The sequence below is a fragment of the Plasmodium knowlesi genome (assembly GCF_000006355.2).
Source record: "Plasmodium knowlesi strain H genome assembly, chromosome: 11".
Classification (NCBI taxonomy): Eukaryota; Apicomplexa; class Aconoidasida; order Haemosporida; family Plasmodiidae; genus Plasmodium; species Plasmodium knowlesi.
The window spans coordinates 882,870-900,706 of record NC_011912.2 but is presented as its reverse complement, the minus strand read 5'-3'; the positions used below and the strand labels follow the sequence as shown (position 1 = coordinate 900,706).

Genomic DNA, 17,837 nt, shown 5'->3' with positions numbered 1-17,837 from the left:
GTTGCATTTGTTTTTGAATTATCATTTTTTCATTATGTGCATACAGATATGTAGATGATTATCCTTTTTTTTTTTTTTTTTTTTTTTTTCACACGTGTGTACTGCACATATACGAGCATTTTTTATGTATATTTTCCCCCTTTTGATTTAAAACGAAGGTATAAAAAATTATTAGTCATTTGTTTCTATAAATTTTGATTAACCATTTTTTTTTCTTTTTCTACCTAATTTAAAATGAGAACTGTTCAGTATAAGGTCAAACGATTTTTTTTCTGTTAAAAAATTTAATCAAGTTTAACTTTGGAATGGTATCCACGTGGGTTGCTAAATTGTTGGTGATTCTGTTAAATGGCTCCCACACTTAACCGACGCACATAGGGACACCGGCAATCACGACATTCAAAGGAAAGCAAAAATGCGTGAACTCACAAAGAAATGCAATGCAAGGAGAGGGAAAGACCTAATTCCTCACAGACGTTTTGAATTAAAAAAAAAAAAAAAAAAAAAAAAAAGGAAAAGGAAAAAGTCGTTGTTCCCGTGAAGAGTGTTACATTTGGTCTACTTCCTCCACAGATATATTTCACAACTCAAAATAATAAATATTATTTTGCAAGAATATAAACTCTCTACTAATGAGAGATGCCAGTCTGCTTTTAATTTGCTCATTCGTGCAGTTGTTAACTTTTTGGCGAGTATGAGCACAAATATCCCTCTCGGATGCTTTTCCACATGTTTTTAGGAACTTCACAATGGATGCATCTATGTGTAGAGTTCTATCTTCCAACTCCTTGTCATCCTGTGTCAACGCAGGTATGGCTGTGTTGTCCTTATACGTCTGGTCCGAATAGTTGACCACTAAATATTTATTGTCCGTTTGGAAGTTCACATTTAACTGAAAATTCTCATGTGCTTCATCATAAATCAAAATGTTCGTTTCGTAGCCAGTGTATATGCCTTTTAAATATTCTATTAAATGGTCCCTGGAAAATCCTGTTAGGTCGGTCAATTCGCCTATGCTGTATTGTGGCCTCTTATTGAATAGAAGTAAAACGGTTGCTTGCAGGGTGGTTACGGTGAAAAGGAACCTCCTCCTTTTTTTGAAATTTTCCTCTTCATGAACATTGTGTTTATTCTTTTGGAAACCGTTCCTACCATTTGTTTTAGCACCTTTGGTGTCCCTTTCGCCACATGACAAGTGCTTTCCCGCAGAATTGTCCGATTCACTATGTTCTGCGTTTTCGCAAGAGGAGCTACTCAATGTACGATATTTTTTCTCTTCTATTTTTCCAAAATCGACTTTCAAAGTGCATAATCCATATAGTGGAAGGAATTTTATATTTTTTGCCTTATTCACAAGTGCATAATATTTGCAAAAATAATCATTACATAATCTTATAGCTTCGGGGTAAATAATGCCACCTTCTAATTTGTTGTGTTCCCACACATCATTATATATAACATTAACGGAATATTTTTTCTTTTTCAGTAATTTTATGCCATCGTGTGAAATTTCCTTGTAAAAATCCTGCATGCCTTTACATGAATATTTCATATCCTTCAGTATTGTTTCAATTTTTTTGGTAAATTGGGGACCACATTCTTTTTTAAGAGTTTTAAAAACTTTCACGTCCAGAACTATGTTAAAATTTTTATCATTTATTAATCGTTTACACATATATGTTCGATAATATTTTTCAAATTTTTCTTTATCACTTAGGTATTTAAAAAGACTCAGAATTATGGTGACTGTATTTATAATGTACTTCCCTACATCGTGATACTTTTTAAATAACTTTTCCATTTTTTCTGTGTGGACGTGTATCATTTCTTCATCACAGCTGTCGCTGCTGTGGCTGGGTTTTTCCGTGGCCTCGTTATCACAATGGCTACCTTGTTCACCCGTTTGCATCCTCCCGTGGAGAATTTTTCTTTTTCTTTTTTTCTTTTTTAAATACTTTTTGACCATCATCATTGTATCGCTGTCCGCAGAAATGGAGCTTTCTTGTTCAACCCCCTCGATAACAGATTCGTTGCAAAAACTGTACCAGTTCTTCTCAAACAGAATGTCATTTTTCTTGCTTCTTCCCTTCCTCAGTTGTTTATTTAGTATGTAATATTTCCTCAGTTTTTTCAAGCCTGTATTATACATCATCAACAAATTGTTCAGGTAAATGCTGAGTATCACTGGCATGTAATTCTCTGCATGATTTCCCTTGTTCAGAAAATGCTCGAAGACTTCTTTCCACTTGTTTGTAAAGAAGGAAGAATATCGAAAGGAAATAATAATCACTCTGTCAATGTTTAGTTTATAATTTACTAAACGTATAAGTGCATCGTAGAGGGTATTTAAATTATCCCTCTTTTTTAGCACCTCGTCTATTATTTCAAGGCCTATTTCCTCCACTGCCTTAAAAAATATATCGCAAAATTTTTCCGTGTCGTTCATATGAAGGGAAAATAAGTAGAGCATCCTTAGACTATCATATTTCTCATTCTCAATATAATGCTTTATGTACACATTTTTAAAAAGTACGTCTTTGTTTCTTACTATTAGCTCTTCCTTTAACATTTTTAAAATAGCTATTTCTGTTTCTTCTTTTAAAAATTTCCGACATCTCATTTGTTCATGGCAAAGGTAATTCTCGATTTCTTCAGGAAGGTCACGTTTTTCGTTTGGATTTTTCGTATTGGTATCTTCCTTCGACATATGCTCCTTTACCTTCTCCATGTAATACTCCTGCGTATCCTTTTTATATGATTGCTCAAATTCGTCATACAATCCCAACATGTCTATAATCCTCAGACCCGCACACATAAGCTTGTCATCGATTTGGTTCTCCTTCGTTCTAACTTCACTCGTGTCGAATGGGTTGATATGGTTATTCGCATGAATATTGTCACTCTGTTCATTTTCTATTCCGATATGCGTATTAACCAAGGAGGAAGTGCTAACATATGTAGTATCACTCAAACCTCTTCCCTTTGCAGACTCTCCCATTTTTACTTCTTCACCAGCGTTGTCACAGTTTTTCCCGTTGTCGCTCTCGTCGATCTTGAATGAAACGGAGCACTTCTTTACGTTCCCATTGACTTTGTTAGAATTTACGCTCCAATGGTTCTGCACCGTCGAGGTATCTCCGCTGAAAGTACCCATACCAATTGCGCTCACGTTGCGACCCCCTGCGAGAGTAGCACCTGCTCTCACCCCTGCACGGGAAAGAGAAACCCCATTACCTTCATTTTCCCTGTCCCCCAAAGCATCATCGTGCATATTCATACAAATGTACTGATAAAACTTCGTTTCACAAAATACCTTATCACATTTTAAATAATCACAAGCACTGAGAATGAGCATCCTCTTCACAAGCACATACCCATTTATGCATTTTTTCCACAACTGATTAAATATGTATGATGGGCACTCAAAATTGGAGCAGGATATTTTATTATATGTTCTGAAGGACTTGAACAGTTCGTCTAAATGAACCACAACAGACGAAAAATTATTCCACGTTCCCACAAAATGCCTTAAAAAATGATCCCCATTTTTAAAGTATTTATTGTCTATCCTTTCACACAAGTCGTTAAAAAAACATAACGTTTTACCTTTACATTGTTTCTCTATCAATGGGCATATAACACTATCGCAGTTGTAAAAAACAAAAAAATCACATAAACCTTCGATTTGGAACCTCTTTTTATTATCTACGGTTAGTTCTTGATAAGGAAGATTGCTGAAACATACATTAATATAATCTTCTAGTGTGTTTAGGTTAGGCATCAATTTCTCGTTCTCCAAGTTTACTGATTCTTTTGGTGGTACATGTGGGAAAGGGGAAAAGAAGAACGAGGGGCATTCATATATGTGTTGCTCATCGTTCGGTAACACCCTTCTTGGTGTGCCAAGCATTTGAAAAAGGTTAACGGGGGATGGACAATATCCTACATTTTGAGTTCTCCTTACGGTGGCTCTCCCTTCATTTTTCTCTCCGCGTACCTTTCCGCTTCAAGTAGAAAACGGGAAAATTTTTATAAGCACTTGGATCCATTTTTTACACTTTCCTTCCTTTATAAATTGAGGGAGCAGAAAAAGGTTTGCAGTGTACAGTGTTCATGTGGGGATAGGAGTGTCTGGTTACAATTGTGAATTCGTGCGAGACGTCACATTAACGCAGGCGTGAGGGTGGTGAAACGAAACTTAACATAATAATATACACATGTATACATATATATTATATGTATACATATACATATACACATTTATATATGCAAAGGGGGGCAAAAGGAGGCTTGCAAATGTGTTCTGCAAAAAATGGGAAAATTCCGGGGGCATTCCATTCAAGCGAATAATGTATGATTATAAGCGCCCGCACTACTGATGTGTACTTCGCCAAAATCGAGGCGCTCTCGAATCTTTCAATTCATTCTTTCAAGAAAGAATGGTGGTGAAACTTAAAAATACGCATTTTGTTGTAACGATAACAAGTGAGTGCTTCTTTCCTAATTTAAATGATCATTCGAAAGCCATGAATAGAGCATTTCAGCGATTAACTCGATCCACCAGTTTTGCCGTCGGTCAGTTCACGCAGACGAAGAGTCTTTGCATTCCTACTGTGGCATATTCAACTTTCTACGAAACCATTGTACTGTGCTATTTACATATATATGTGTGAAATGGCATGCATCGAAAATCGCAACGAAAATTACAATGCCTTTTTGCATATATGTATTGCCAGTACGTATGGAAATGTTTTACTTTTTGCAATAACTTCACATATATTGTAGTAATTGCAAAGACAAAATAATGCCCATTTGTTAATTTTTTTTTTTTTTTTTTTTTTTTTTATACGGACCCACGTTGAGGAAAGCCAAGCTTAAAATGTGTTAAAGGAAAAAAAAAAATAAAATAAGCAAATGGAGAGGGGAACAAAAGGAACAACGTTTTTTTTTTTTTTTTTTTTTCTTTTTCCTGTGCTATATTATTTATGCTTTAAAAAGGGCTCCTGCTTGTTAATGGGGTAATCATGCATGTATATTGCATTACACATAAAAAGCCAACTTGTGAAAAGGTTGTACGCACCAGTGGGAATGAAGCATCATGGGTAAATATATATACACGTGCGAACATATGTGTTTAACTTTTTTTATGCATATTGCAATAGCTGTGCTACGATTTATTCTTACATACTTTCATATGGGTGTTTTTAATTTTTTTACGATTTCTCCTCTTCTTTTAAAATGATAAATATTTAAAGATGCCAAAACGAAACGGCCACTGTGAATTACTTATAGTTCCATGTACTCACATTCATGTGACGTGCGCTGCGTATTTTTTTATGTGTGTTTTGTGAAAGAACCAGTTTGACTCTTTATACAAATTTGAATCGTGTATTCGAGTATGAATGTACATACATATAAGCAACATGGGAGGTGTGACCAACCTTGTTCCTTATGTGAATGCATATTTCCAAACATATGACGGACGACATGTGTGATATTCCCATTATATATTAGCCAAATGTGTATACGCACATGAAGGAATGTGAGAAAACAGCTTTATAAAAGGCGGGCACACGTTTAACTATTTGCTTTTAACTTTGTTTTAATTTGTTCGTTCATTTAAGCGTTCACACTTGCACAAGCTTCTTTTTTTTTTTTTTTTTTTTTTTTAGCGATGTGTAAAAGGAATGTGCTTACCTAAGTGTTTCCCTGTTTATCCTCGCCTTGTCACTTTTTGACTCACCCCATCCCCTTCCCCCCCTTTTTTCCTGTCTTCTTACCACATCGTACTGTCCCCACAGTCCCATTCTTGTCACCCTATTTCAGTGTTGTCATTTTGCCCCATTTATGTCAAACAGTTTCGTTCTTTTCCGATTTTTGCCTCGCCACATACACTACAGTTCATCTGAGACCCTTGTAGTGAAATCCACAATTTTTCATCCCGCCTTAGCCATCCCGTGTTTTTTTATTACCCCTGTCCAACGTCACAAACGCTTGCATTTCCGCTCCCCAAACATTATGCATTATTAAAAAAAAAAAAAAAAAAAAAAAAAAAAAAAAAAAAAACAGCCATTTTTTAGCTACCTGTAAAATAGCTTTTGTTCTTACGTTAAATGTCCATTTTTACTTTCCCCCTTTAAGCTAATACTACATTTACGTACGTAAAAATGTGTTAGTAAATTTTTATGGAGACTTCGTGCCGCAGCGTAGGTTTTAATCCTCCCATATGCAAATTTTAAAGTTATGTATATATGTATAAATGTGCAAATTTTTTTTTTTTTTTTCAAGTAGCACACAAAAGGGGGAAAGTATTTTTCACTTTTTAAATGAGTATGTTTCGTTAAGATGAAAAAATGCCTCATATTCGCACTTGGACACATTTTAATTTTATTTGTCTAATTTTCTCACTTGTTTCTGCCATCGTTGATTATTATGCAATTAATTGCTTTATAGTCACCAAGTGCTCCAGTGCATAGCGGTAGTGTATTGCAGTGTAATCATGTAATGTTTTTTTTTTTTTTTTTTTTTTCCCCCTTTTCATTTACTTTTTCTGTCCAATATTGTCCCTTTTTTGTACCCTTTTAATAACGTAGCAATTGAATTTAATAGCTTATTCTTAGGGTTGGCTTTTATTTTTATTTTCCTATTTTTTTTTCTTTTCCTTTTTTTTTTTTTGTCCCCAACACGTATCTTCACATGTTACTACACTCATTTGTCCTATACGTAGAGTGGGGAAAACGCATATGACAAAATTGTGATATATACCTACACAATTCGATAAAATTGCGCAAAGTTTACCAAATTATGCGAAATTGTGTCCATCCGTGTAAAGTAATATACATATTGCTAGAGTATCTCAAGTTTTATTAGTAGCTGCTTCTTTTTAAATGCAGGGAAATCGGATGTTTAAATTTTGTTAGCATATGACACAGTGCGAAATTTTTCTTTTTCCTTTAACGTGCTTTGCTTTTTTTTTCTTCAAAAAGGATCCAGATAAAAGGGAAACGAAAGAACTGTTCACAGTGAGAGCGAAACAACCTGCGAGTACTTCGAGCCCAATTACGGAGCACTGAACGGAGCACATGCACTCCACAGTTCCTTTACCCCCTGGCTGAAATCGAAAATCCACATTATATACTCCTTGCGCACCCTTGGCGATCGCCCTAAGCCCCAAGTGCCCCCGAAAAGGTAAATATGACTTTGGACGCGGCGACGCTCTCATCTAACTTAGATGCACTCATAAAGAAATATGCAGAACAAATAAAGAAAGTAAAATCCATATTGAAAACAAAAAATATAAGCGAACAAACGGAGGATTCGATAATAATAAGGTACATTCTTTCCTATGGAGAAAAGTTAGATGAAGCGGCAGACTCCATTGAAAAAGCGATTCATTGGAGAAAAACCAACATTCACCCATTACTAAAAAATAATAAAGTATGCTTCAAAACAGATGAAGATGTTATATTGCCAATTAGAATAAAGCCATATTATTCCCTCATAAAAAAATCCCTAGCTGCATGTACGCATAAGACGACCATAGATAAGCAACCAATTGTTATTGGCAGACTTAAGTTATGTAATTTTACCCTTCTCCTGGACCACGTCCCAGAAAGCATCCTAATTGATTATATTGTATATTCGAATGAACATGAATTCGTTGTATGTAATAAGCACTCAAAAGAACATAATTTTATTTGTCGAACTTTTCGCTTTATCGACTTAAAAGGATTTATGTTGAAAAAATTTGATAGGAGATTTTTGAAAGTCTTTGCCAACACATCAAAACTCTCTGAATTTTTGCATCCGCAATTGGTTGGAAAAACGGTATGTCTCTTCGCTTTGAGACCTCCACCCCCACACTCGAGGATGAATAGCACCTACTGTATTTGATCTGACATTTATAGAGAGTTGTATCGTCCCACTGAAACTCCCCTTCAAGTATATCCTTTCTTATATACGCACAGATTAACATTGCGTGAAGTTCCATCTCCTCCCCCCCCCCCCCCTTTTTCTGTTCAGTACCTAATAAACGCGCCGTCCTACATAAGAATAACCATAGAAACTCTTAAGACCTTCGGGATAAGCCGCAGGACGCTGAACAAATTAGAAATCCCCAAAATTATTTCAAACAAGGAACCTGCGGATTGCGAATGGTTCTCTGTACTAGTCGATAAAAATGTATGTTGGAAAGGATATACAGAGAAATGCATATCAGGGCTCCTGAGCACAAGTCATTATATGTGGACGTGACGAAAGCGGCCATCTGCATGTGAAAAAGCAAATCTTTCATTTTATTTCTTTTTGTTTTATTTTTTATTATTTTATTTTATTTTTTATTATTTTATTTTTCATTATTTTATTTTTCATTATTTTATTTTATTTTTCATTATTTTATTTTATTTTATTTTTTTTGCAGAACATTCCTTCCTACTTGGGGGGAAAATGTAAATGCGAGAATGGATGCATCCCAGGATTTAAAAACGAGTTGGACGATCCGCTAAACTTAAACCCGGAGGAAGTGAAGACAGAAATTAACAATAATCTGTTAAAATTAAAAAATCAATAATTCTGGAAATTAGCAGCATGTCGTTTGGAAAACCTAAAATCAGCTAATTTTTTTTTTTTTTTTTTTTCACACACACCATTTGAATATAAGCTTTTGCGTTTATTCTTGGCACCACTGCATATTTGTATATGATAAAATGTCACTACTTCTGTAAAAAAAAAAAAAAAATCTCTAATCTTTCTGGCAAGAATTTATGTGCCCCCTTTCTCTTTTGCACAATTTATACTTTTCCCTACTTCCAACTTGCCCCTCCCTCCCGTTCTCGAATGCTTTGTTCATAATTTTTTTTTTTTTTTTTTAATTAACATATACCACTTTGTAAAATTTTTACATTTTTAATAAAACTTTGTATTTTTAAAAATAAGTGATGCTCAAATAATTGACTATTTTATGAAAACGGATAAGCACATTTATGGGAAGAAAAAGTGGTACAACATTTGCTCCAAATTAAAGAAAGAAAAAAAATAAATAAATCACTTTTTTGAGACGATTTTTATAATGTTTCCACTTTCTTCCACCGGACCCCCGGAGGAGGCCCTCAAAATTCCATCCTTCGATTTTGCAATCTTAGATGGAATTAGAGGAGCCCACTGGACGTTACCTAAATATGGTTCAAAGGGCGCGCAAAAAAAATAATGTCAAAATGTTTAAATTAGGCATGGTGGAAAGAGAGAAAAGTAGACAAATGTTCTGGTAAAGGTATGTGCTATTTTATTTATCCCTGGGATTTTATTTTCTTCCCATTTTTCTTATTTCTCCTTTTACATTCAGTGGCCCATCTAACGCGTGTCTCGTAATCGTAATTTGCGAAGTCCATGGCGGGGGAGCATTTCCCAATATAATCCTTCAAGTGGGTGGTAAAATATCAGCACCATGAATTTTTATCTTAAGCGTTTTCCCATTTAGAACATTCAAAGATAGACATACAATTTGCGTAAGAGGCTGCAGGCATTCCTCTACCCTTTGTTGCATGTCCTAGACGCAGTATTCGAGCACCAGATGAAAACCGTTTGCAAATGTAAGAAACATGATATTTCCCTATCCGTATGTCTACTTTATATTTTTTCTCTTTCCTTCCAAGATGTATAAGATGCTCGTAGGAATTCGTTCTTACCTCCGGTGCTATGCACAAATTACTGCCCACGAGGGTCCATCTGAAGGGGCATTTTTCCATGACTCTTAATTTGGGGTCTTAAAAAAAGGAAAATCATTTGCAATAATGTTTTTTGTTTTTTCTTTCTCTCATTTCCCACCATGTTAGTAAAAAACAGGTGCATCGTTCTACCGAAATGATCATACAGGTAATGTGTGGCGCCCCCTTCGCATCTCGCTCAACATGAAATTTCTGCTCTTACGGTTCGTGCAGGGCCACTCCACTTGACACTTCCAAGCGAAAAGCTCCTTGTCGACATTAGTGCTGTTCGAAAAATCTATCGATCTGCATCTGCATGAAGGGGATAGTGGTAAAATAAATAACATAACGGAGCAAAACAAGACCAGTAGCATGCAAAGAAAATGGGTGAACACACGTATCGTTATAACTGCACTACGTCAGGATAAGTTTTTTCCTTTTTTTTTTTTTTTTTTTTTTTTTTTTTGGAAAACTTACGGTCCTTCATATGTTTCAGGTGGGATACAAAGGTTCTCATCATAAGCGGATACTTTCCATCCTTAAAAAAGAAAAAAGCGTAGTGGTAATAGGAGTATAGTCATCTATAAAACACCGTTTACTGTGGAGGCAGCCATTCCACTGTGTACATTTTGGCACAAGGGCAAACACTGTATCCTCATCCTTTTTTTTTTTTTTTTTTTTTTTTTTTTTTGCATTTCAAAATGTTAGCAGGAAAATAGATAATTGTGTTTCTCATTGTCAGGTGCATGAACTTTCATTTCGTCTCTTCAAACAATATGTTTTTTTTTTCCCTCTTTGCTAACCCAAAGGACAGACACCAGAGTAGTCCCTCCTGCAACTTCCAATGTACCTAAATGGGGGCACCATAGGAAGGCCAAAATTGTTAGGAGCTCTAATTGGCAACCCTGAAATGGCAGGACCGGAATAATCGCTCAACAATTGGTGCCTTCCCCCCTAACCATAACTTTATCAGTCGTTCCTGAATTATCCTGAATATTTCTTAAAAGGGTTAAATGGGAAGGATGTGTGAAGGTGATGAATCATAGGGGTGTTACAATGATGTAGAAGAAAAAAAAAAAAAATAAAATAAAAAAACCTTCGTCCAGGAGTTTATCCATTTCTACATTTTCAAGATCAACAGTTGCCTGTCCCTCGGCCTTTTAAAGAAAAAGGAGAAAATGGCTATTCATATATATATGCACACCAGCTGTGTAGTTGTACGTGAAAAGCGTGGTATATAAAAGTAGGAACTCACATTTTCCAGGCTCTCCCGAGCTATGTCATCAAAATTGGAATTTTCGAGATTCTCCTCTTCATAGTCATCCTCGTCGTCATCTTCATCTTCTCTTTCGTTCGAAATTAGTTCTTCGTTCAATTGGTTCAATTCCTTCAAATCACTAAAAGGGAGGCGGTTTACACTTTGCTTCTGTACCACATCGGTTGGTGATGCACAGAAATGGAAGGGAACACATGCAGATGTAAAATGCATTGGTATTTATCCTTCTGTGGACTGAAAATTTCCTCTTCCGCATTACTCCGATAATTCCTTTTCCGACTTGGCCGCCAAGGAACTGAAACGAGGATTTTTGTAGCAAACGCAAATTTTCTGCGAAACAACAAACAAAATAAAGGAAAAGACAACTACGCACGAGCTCTTCATTTTGGGCGGAAAAACAGCGAGTAAAGAAGTGCTAGCTGTGCTGAGCAAAAGAGGAGTAAACAAGCGAAAAAGGGAAAAAAAAAAAAAAAAAATTCCGTGTAGGAAGAAAAAAGACAACTGTTACACTGATTTGAAAGGCAGCGTTGCAATGATTCGAAAAATTAATTACACAATTTGGCATGTATACAAGTGAGTGTATTCTCAAGGTAATGTAATTTTCACACCTACGACTTATTAAAAAATCAGCACCTTTACGTAAAATAGGAAAAAAAAAATATATATATTATTTTTGCGTTCCTGTATATACAGCGAGGCGAGCTTCAATATCTCCAATCAACGTGTCGCTTTTTCCTGCGAATAAAGACGTTGCACCTGTTCACAACGTCTTCTCAAAAAATAATAACATCCTTATGATGACGAAAGAAAAAAGGAAATTAAAAACCCCGTTGGTAGGAAGATTAAATGAGAAATGTCTCTTATGGAGAGAAAATACAAAAAAAAAAAAAAAAAAAAAATTATTTTCCATTCGCTTAATTATTTAATTACTTGTTTATATAAACACATAAATAACAACGTCGTGGTGAAAAAAAAAAAAAAAACGGAAAGGAACAAAATATAAACATAACTGTGAGGATAAAAATAAACCCGAATTGTAGCAAGCAGGCATCAAATTCAAAAATTTAAAGATAAACATAATCACAGTAAAAAATAACGGTATCTATTCAAAAGCCAAAAATGCACAAAAAAAAAAAAAAAAAAACAAAAAAAAAAGAATGTGGAGGGGGAGGGGGGTGGCAAAGTGCCACTAAAAAATGGACGCGGAAAAAAACATGCCATCTAATTTGCACACATAAAAAGGCATTCTACACATCGTTGAGGATAGAATGAAAGTATAGTATACGCATGTTGGATAAAGCAGGCCGATGTCACCCTTACCTCCTGTCACTGTTCCTCGTTGGTCGACATGAAAATGTGAGACATGCCCGAGGGTATATTATATTCACTATCGGGGGAAAGTTACATCAACGACAGGTACCAATGTAAACATGAATTATCAGTGTTAAAAAGTGCCCCTTGCAATTCGCACAAAAAATATAAAACAAACGGACCATGCGAATGAGGGTTAACACCCCACATCAGCAGCCTCTTTGCAGTGGATTTCTTCCTGCACCATTTCTGGGCATATGAAAATTTCCCCAGGTAAGTTAATGGTACTCCTACTGTTGGAAGGGCTACAACTAGGAGTATCACATTTAGGAGAGTCTTCACTGTCGCTTAGGGCATCATTCAAGTTGCCCTTCTGGAGGATGAAACTATTTCTTACACTACTGTTAAGAGGTACGTTAAAGTTCTTATCAGCCATTTCGCCACATGTTGAATCAAAACTACCGCTACACATTTCATCCAAATCGCTATGTGTGTTTTCCCTATGCTCGTTATCAATCTGAGAATTTCGTTGCTTCTCCACTCCGACACTTGTACCAACATTGTCCTTCATATCATATGACGGGTGTTCATATGAATAAAGCAAATTTTTAAGTAGCTTTTCTTGCCTCTGTGAATTGATTGTCTCTGAGAAGAACCACTTAAAGGCCATGACAAAATCTTCGTTCATGAAATCAAATGAAAAAGCTGCTTTTTTGTGCGATTCTTCTGCACTGTCCAGCAGAATATATGAACTCGAATTTTTATAAGAATAATTCTCAGCGTGGAAAATTAAAATGGGACAAGAAATTGATTTTATTGAATTTATGGAATGCTCTATATCAAATGTGTCTTTTAATATTCTCTTCATTAGAGAGTTGGATATATTGTTATTTCCTTTTCCTGGGGGTGATGGTTCACTATGACTGTAAAATAAAGACATGTCACAAGTAATTATTCCATTTGCGAACTGGTAGGAGTTCGTACCTACGGAAGAGCCTTTCCACGTTCGATTGCACACGTTGCTTCGAATAGTAAGGAAACCTTTTTTGGAGGAGTTGTTTTTCTTCACACTGTTCCTGGTAACGTTGTTAGTTTCTTCTTCGTCTTTTTTAAATTCGGGAGAGTGGTACAATTCATTCGGAGTCATCACTGTGCAATTTTTCTGCTTCGATTTGTTGGAAACCGCGTAGTAGCTTTCTTTTTTCGCCTCTCCGTCACTTAAGGGGACATCCTCAAAATGTGAATCATCCCCCCCAACTGGTGCAGCCTCATCTAAAGTGTTATCTGTACAGTTACCAGGAAAAGATTTTATCCTTCCAACAACTCCGATGGAATGTTCACCCTCTAACACAATGTTATCATCTTGTTCACACGGTGAAGTGACTGAATCATGGCTAACGACATGCAGCAGCTGGGGTTTAATAAGGACCAGCCCCCCTAGGGAGTCCATTTTTCCATATGTGTCTTCATATCGATTTACCACCTCTATAGCGCAGCTAGCCAAAAAGTCATAACACAAAATGTATATATTTCTACACGGAATTTTCAAAAAGTTAATAATGAATTTTAAAAGAGTAAATGAGTCGTTCACAATTGAAACAAGCTTCTGTTCATACGTGTCGAAACTGACCCCATATCCTGAATACTCCATTGCGATAATATTCATTTTTAATTTTTGATGTAGGGCATTCACCGTTGGGATTATCGTACCTAAATCCTCATTAAACTTATGCAGGTATAAAATTATTTTATTTTCTGTTGATATTTTATCATCATTTTTTGAAAAGAAAAATGCACACGGAATGGAGTCCGTTGTAACCGGTTCTGTCACTACTAAATTTCTGGGTACCCATCCTAGCAAATTTTTAAAGTCATTATTTGTGTACGTGCTTTCTGGGAAGTAAATATCGCTACTCTGTATATTTTCATCAGAATCGAATTTTATTTCATCGTCACTAAATTGATAGCTTGTCAGAAGATTACCTGTGTTGTTTTTCCTTATTAAAGATGTTAAGTGTTGGTAGTTGGAGTCTATTAGGTTGAGGCATCTTCGGGTGACTTCCCTTAGTCGATTTTTCTTCTTCTTATAGTTTTCTAAATATTTTTCCTTGCAGAACATTTTTTCTTTCCATTTCGTTGTGCAAGGTTCCGGTATTCTCGGTGCGTACACAATATGTGCGTCTCCTCTATGTTGTGAGGTACAAACCCTCTAATGTGTGGAGGTACGCCCCCTCTATGCAAGTGCGTAATTCGTATCTATGCAAACATATAACTTAGTGCCTTGTTATAAAGTTACGCACAGCGAGGGGGAGAGCAGAAGAAAAAATTATTTTTAAGCTTAAAAAAATTTAGCAAGCTCTATTTCAAAAATTGTCGAAATGGCTCACTCATATATATCTGTAAAACTTCAAGCAAATGGGAATATCATGTGCTTCTTCAAAACATTGTTGTGTGTATATATATATGTATTGCAAACATTCTCAAAACATGTGGAACAGTTGTACAAATTTTGTGTTGGAAAAGAGCTTACACATAGAGTAAAGCGAAAAAAATGTTGTTCCCTTCGTTAATTAATGAATTATTTTTTTTTTTCTTTTGTGTGATTCGACGCATCTGAGTTACTACATGTGCACAAAACAACGGATAGGGGGGAAACTATGTGTTCACTTATCCCCTGTGTAAATCAAAAAGTCATAGCGACACTCTGTTAAAGCTTAACAAGCCATTTTCTTTATTTCGGTTATTCGTCAATATCTCAGGCAATTTTTTAAAAGAGTTTGTAGAGTAGTATAGCGTTGAGGAAGGGGGGTCGTTCATAAAAGGAGCATGGTTTCATAAATTTTATTTCATTTAAATGGTAAGTTAGCGCAAAGGGGAAAAAAAAAAAATGAAAACAGTGAAAAGTGTGCAGAATTCTCATAAAATGTTCTATAAAGCTTCAAAACAGAATGATGAAATTTTTTCACAATTTGTTGTTAAAACAGGTTAGGATAATTAGGAAAGTTTTATGCAACAACGGTTTACTCTACCATGGCCTTTTTTCACATCCCTGTGTGATCCTGTAAATAGCTGTACATGTTGGATTCGCTTCATTTCATTTCATTTCAATTCTTTTTTTTTTTTTTTTTTTTTTTCTTTTTCCTTTTTCCTTTTTTGGCCGTTTCCCATATCTGCATAAAAAGTTACATATAAGAAAAAGTAGAGAACTTACAATGAAGCTTCATTCACGCGCACATTCTTGGGATCACGTTTCACGAAAGGGGTTATCGAAAAATGGTAAAAAGGAAAAAAAAAAAAAAAAAAAAAAGGAAAGAAAAAAGGGTGATAAAATTGGTATGTACCTATATGCAAAAATTTTCCGCTTCAATTAAGCTGTAGAGCTAATAAAAAAGTAGAAATTTTTGCAAAACCTAAAAATTCTATAAGAGCAGAAAAACCAGTTTAATGTTTTCGCATGGCTCAAACTTCTTAGGGAAATGAAAAACGTGAAAGAATAGCAATGGAAAATTGCACATTCAAAAAAATTAAGAGCAAAGGGAAGCTTTGGCCTCATCGAGCACTTACCCAAAAATGCACACTGCAAATATGTTCCACATAGAGGCAATTTCGCATTTGTAAAATGTTAGCAAATGACATGTTATCTTTTCTGAACTGTTCATATATTGTTTTTTTCTTATTTCAATAATGAAAAAAAAAAAAAAAAAAAAAAAAGAAAAAGCTAGTTAGAAGGATGTATTTACATGACTTTTTTTTTTTTTTTTTTTTTTTTTTTTTTTTTCGTCTTCCCACATTTGGCTGTGCAGAAATGTCCTATTTATTCTCAGTTTAATAGAAAATGTAGAAACATCACTCCAATGAAAAGTGACTTCATCTTTCGGGTAAAATACGTTAAAAGGAAAATATTGTACATCACTACTGCAGTACACACATATGAAAATACATTTGTGTAAATCTAAATAAATCTACTACAAGTAAAAATTCCCCACACATTTTCGTCATTTTAAAATACTTTTCCGAACGAGCTAGCTAAAATGAACTATTTTGTTGTGTCCATCTGTTTTTTCCTTTGGTGTGTTGTTCAGAATAATTTTGTTCTGAATGAAAAAATTATTCCCATAAGTCCTGTAAGTTGTTAAATATGGAAAGAAGCAAAAAAAAAAAACAAAAAAAAACAAAAAAGGAAAAAAAGGAATGACCAAAAGAATGGGACGAAGGGGAATTGGGAGCTAAATTGTGTAGTAAATTTCGACATAAATCTAATAATGTTCGTAAAAAGTAGAAATCTTTTGTTAAATTTGGCTTACCTATTGCTTAGGCCAACCGCTCAAAGTTAAAAAAAATGATAGACCGTGATGAGGACTTTAAAATAAATATACATGTAAGGAAATAAAATAAAATAAAAGAAAAGAACTGCGTAAATGGTGAGTAAAAGAATGTACGAAAAGGAAAAACTCTGTTTCTTCCTTTCTCCATTTGCTTCTTCAATTTCCCCACGCAAGGCCCCGGTAGAAGATACACTGGAAGTGTTGGAATCTTTGGATTCCTTGATGAGGGTGGAAGAAATCCAGAGAAAAGTCGACGAAGAAGAATTCATGGGGGACAAGCAGAGGCTCTTGAAAGTTCATAAAAAGAGAATTCAGTAAGTACTTTACACACATGATGGTGTAAAAATGGTACATACATATATATACATGTATCCATGGACACCATAACCTCATTGGCGCTAGCACCGTAATGGAAGCATTAAAAGATTTCCACCTTCCTTACGTAAACATTCCATGCCTATCTTCCCCACCTCGATGCTACCCTAATGCACACAGGGATATTGTTACCTTGGCATTTGAGCCGCTCCATGCTTTCCTGCCCAATCCGCTACAGTACCTGATTATTAAAGGTAAAACTAGAGGGAGAGGGGAATATAAAAGAGAACAAAAAGGAAAATGAAGCCTAATAAAGAAACGGGAAAGTCACGAAAGAAACGTGTCAGCATTTGTCCCCGCAAAATCGTTTCGAACCCAATAACGTTACATTAAATGGTGCAGTTACGTAGCTTCACAAGTAGAACCATTGGTTGTTCCGAAGCAGCACCTTTAAAATAAAAAAAAAAAAAAAAAAAAAAACGCCGATTGTTCGTTTTGTTACAATTTGCATGTTTTCGCGATTGCAATAGTTGCTCCGTCGGGGAAAATATTACAGAGTCTCCGTGTGTATACATACGGATTCATGTATTCACAAACATGATCTGTTACCACTTGTTTCCCCTAACGCTTGCAGATGTCCACTCGTACTTAAAGAACCAAGAATGACGGCGTTATACCTACATATGAGTTATAGGCCTTAAATATTGTGAATATGTTAAAAGTGACGGAGCTGAAACAGGTGCTCATATAGTTATTTGCTTCTATATGTGGGATGAGGGTCATAGGAACTGTAAGAAATGAGAAATTGCATCCACGGTGAAAGGCAAAAAAAAAAAAAAAAAAAAAAAAAAAAAAAAAAAAAGTAATAAAAATAGTGTAAATCGAATGGGGATGTACAAAGTGGGAAGA

General features: G+C 35.3%; 5 protein-coding genes across 5 annotated transcripts; 2 read left to right on the top strand and 3 right to left on the bottom strand.

Annotated features, from left to right (window-relative positions):
* Positions 1–580: 580 nt before the first annotated feature.
* On the bottom strand, positions 581–4,049 carry PKNH_1119700 (cullin-like protein, putative; the record flags this gene model as incomplete). The annotated part of the gene is made up of 2 exons (XM_002261337.1): positions 581–3,810; positions 3,998–4,049. 2 exons carry the CDS (start codon positions 4,047–4,049, stop codon positions 581–583), a joined length of 3,282 nt encoding a protein of 1,093 aa, XP_002261373.1.
* Positions 4,050–7,194: 3,145 nt separating this feature from the next.
* PKNH_1119600 (sec14-like cytosolic factor) lies at positions 7,195–8,569 on the top strand (the record flags this gene model as incomplete). The annotated part of the gene is made up of 3 exons (XM_002261336.1): positions 7,195–7,827; positions 8,023–8,181; positions 8,420–8,569. 3 exons carry the CDS (start codon positions 7,195–7,197, stop codon positions 8,567–8,569), a joined length of 942 nt encoding a protein of 313 aa, XP_002261372.1.
* Positions 8,570–9,042: 473 nt separating this feature from the next.
* PKNH_1119500 (uncharacterized protein) lies at positions 9,043–11,361 on the bottom strand (the record flags this gene model as incomplete). Its single annotated transcript, XM_002261335.1, has 10 exons — positions 9,043–9,170; positions 9,335–9,413; positions 9,684–9,760; positions 9,925–10,013; positions 10,179–10,239; positions 10,505–10,551; positions 10,661–10,700; positions 10,798–10,858; positions 10,957–11,098; positions 11,237–11,361. 10 exons carry the CDS (start codon positions 11,359–11,361, stop codon positions 9,043–9,045), a joined length of 849 nt encoding a protein of 282 aa, XP_002261371.1.
* A 1,123-nt stretch (positions 11,362–12,484) lies between these two features.
* Positions 12,485–14,407, bottom strand: PKNH_1119400 (conserved Plasmodium protein, unknown function; the record flags this gene model as incomplete). The annotated part of the gene is made up of 1 exon (XM_002261334.1): positions 12,485–14,407. The coding sequence occupies one exon, from the start codon at positions 14,405–14,407 to the stop codon at positions 12,485–12,487; it is 1,923 nt and encodes a 640-aa protein (XP_002261370.1).
* Positions 14,408–16,319: 1,912 nt separating this feature from the next.
* PKNH_1119300 (secreted ookinete protein, putative) lies at positions 16,320–17,594 on the top strand (the record flags this gene model as incomplete). Its single annotated transcript, XM_002261333.1, has 5 exons — positions 16,320–16,412; positions 16,604–16,666; positions 16,788–16,927; positions 17,109–17,182; positions 17,563–17,594. The coding sequence occupies 5 exons, from the start codon at positions 16,320–16,322 to the stop codon at positions 17,592–17,594; spliced, it is 402 nt and encodes a 133-aa protein (XP_002261369.1).
* Between the last annotated feature and the right edge of the window lie 243 nt (positions 17,595–17,837).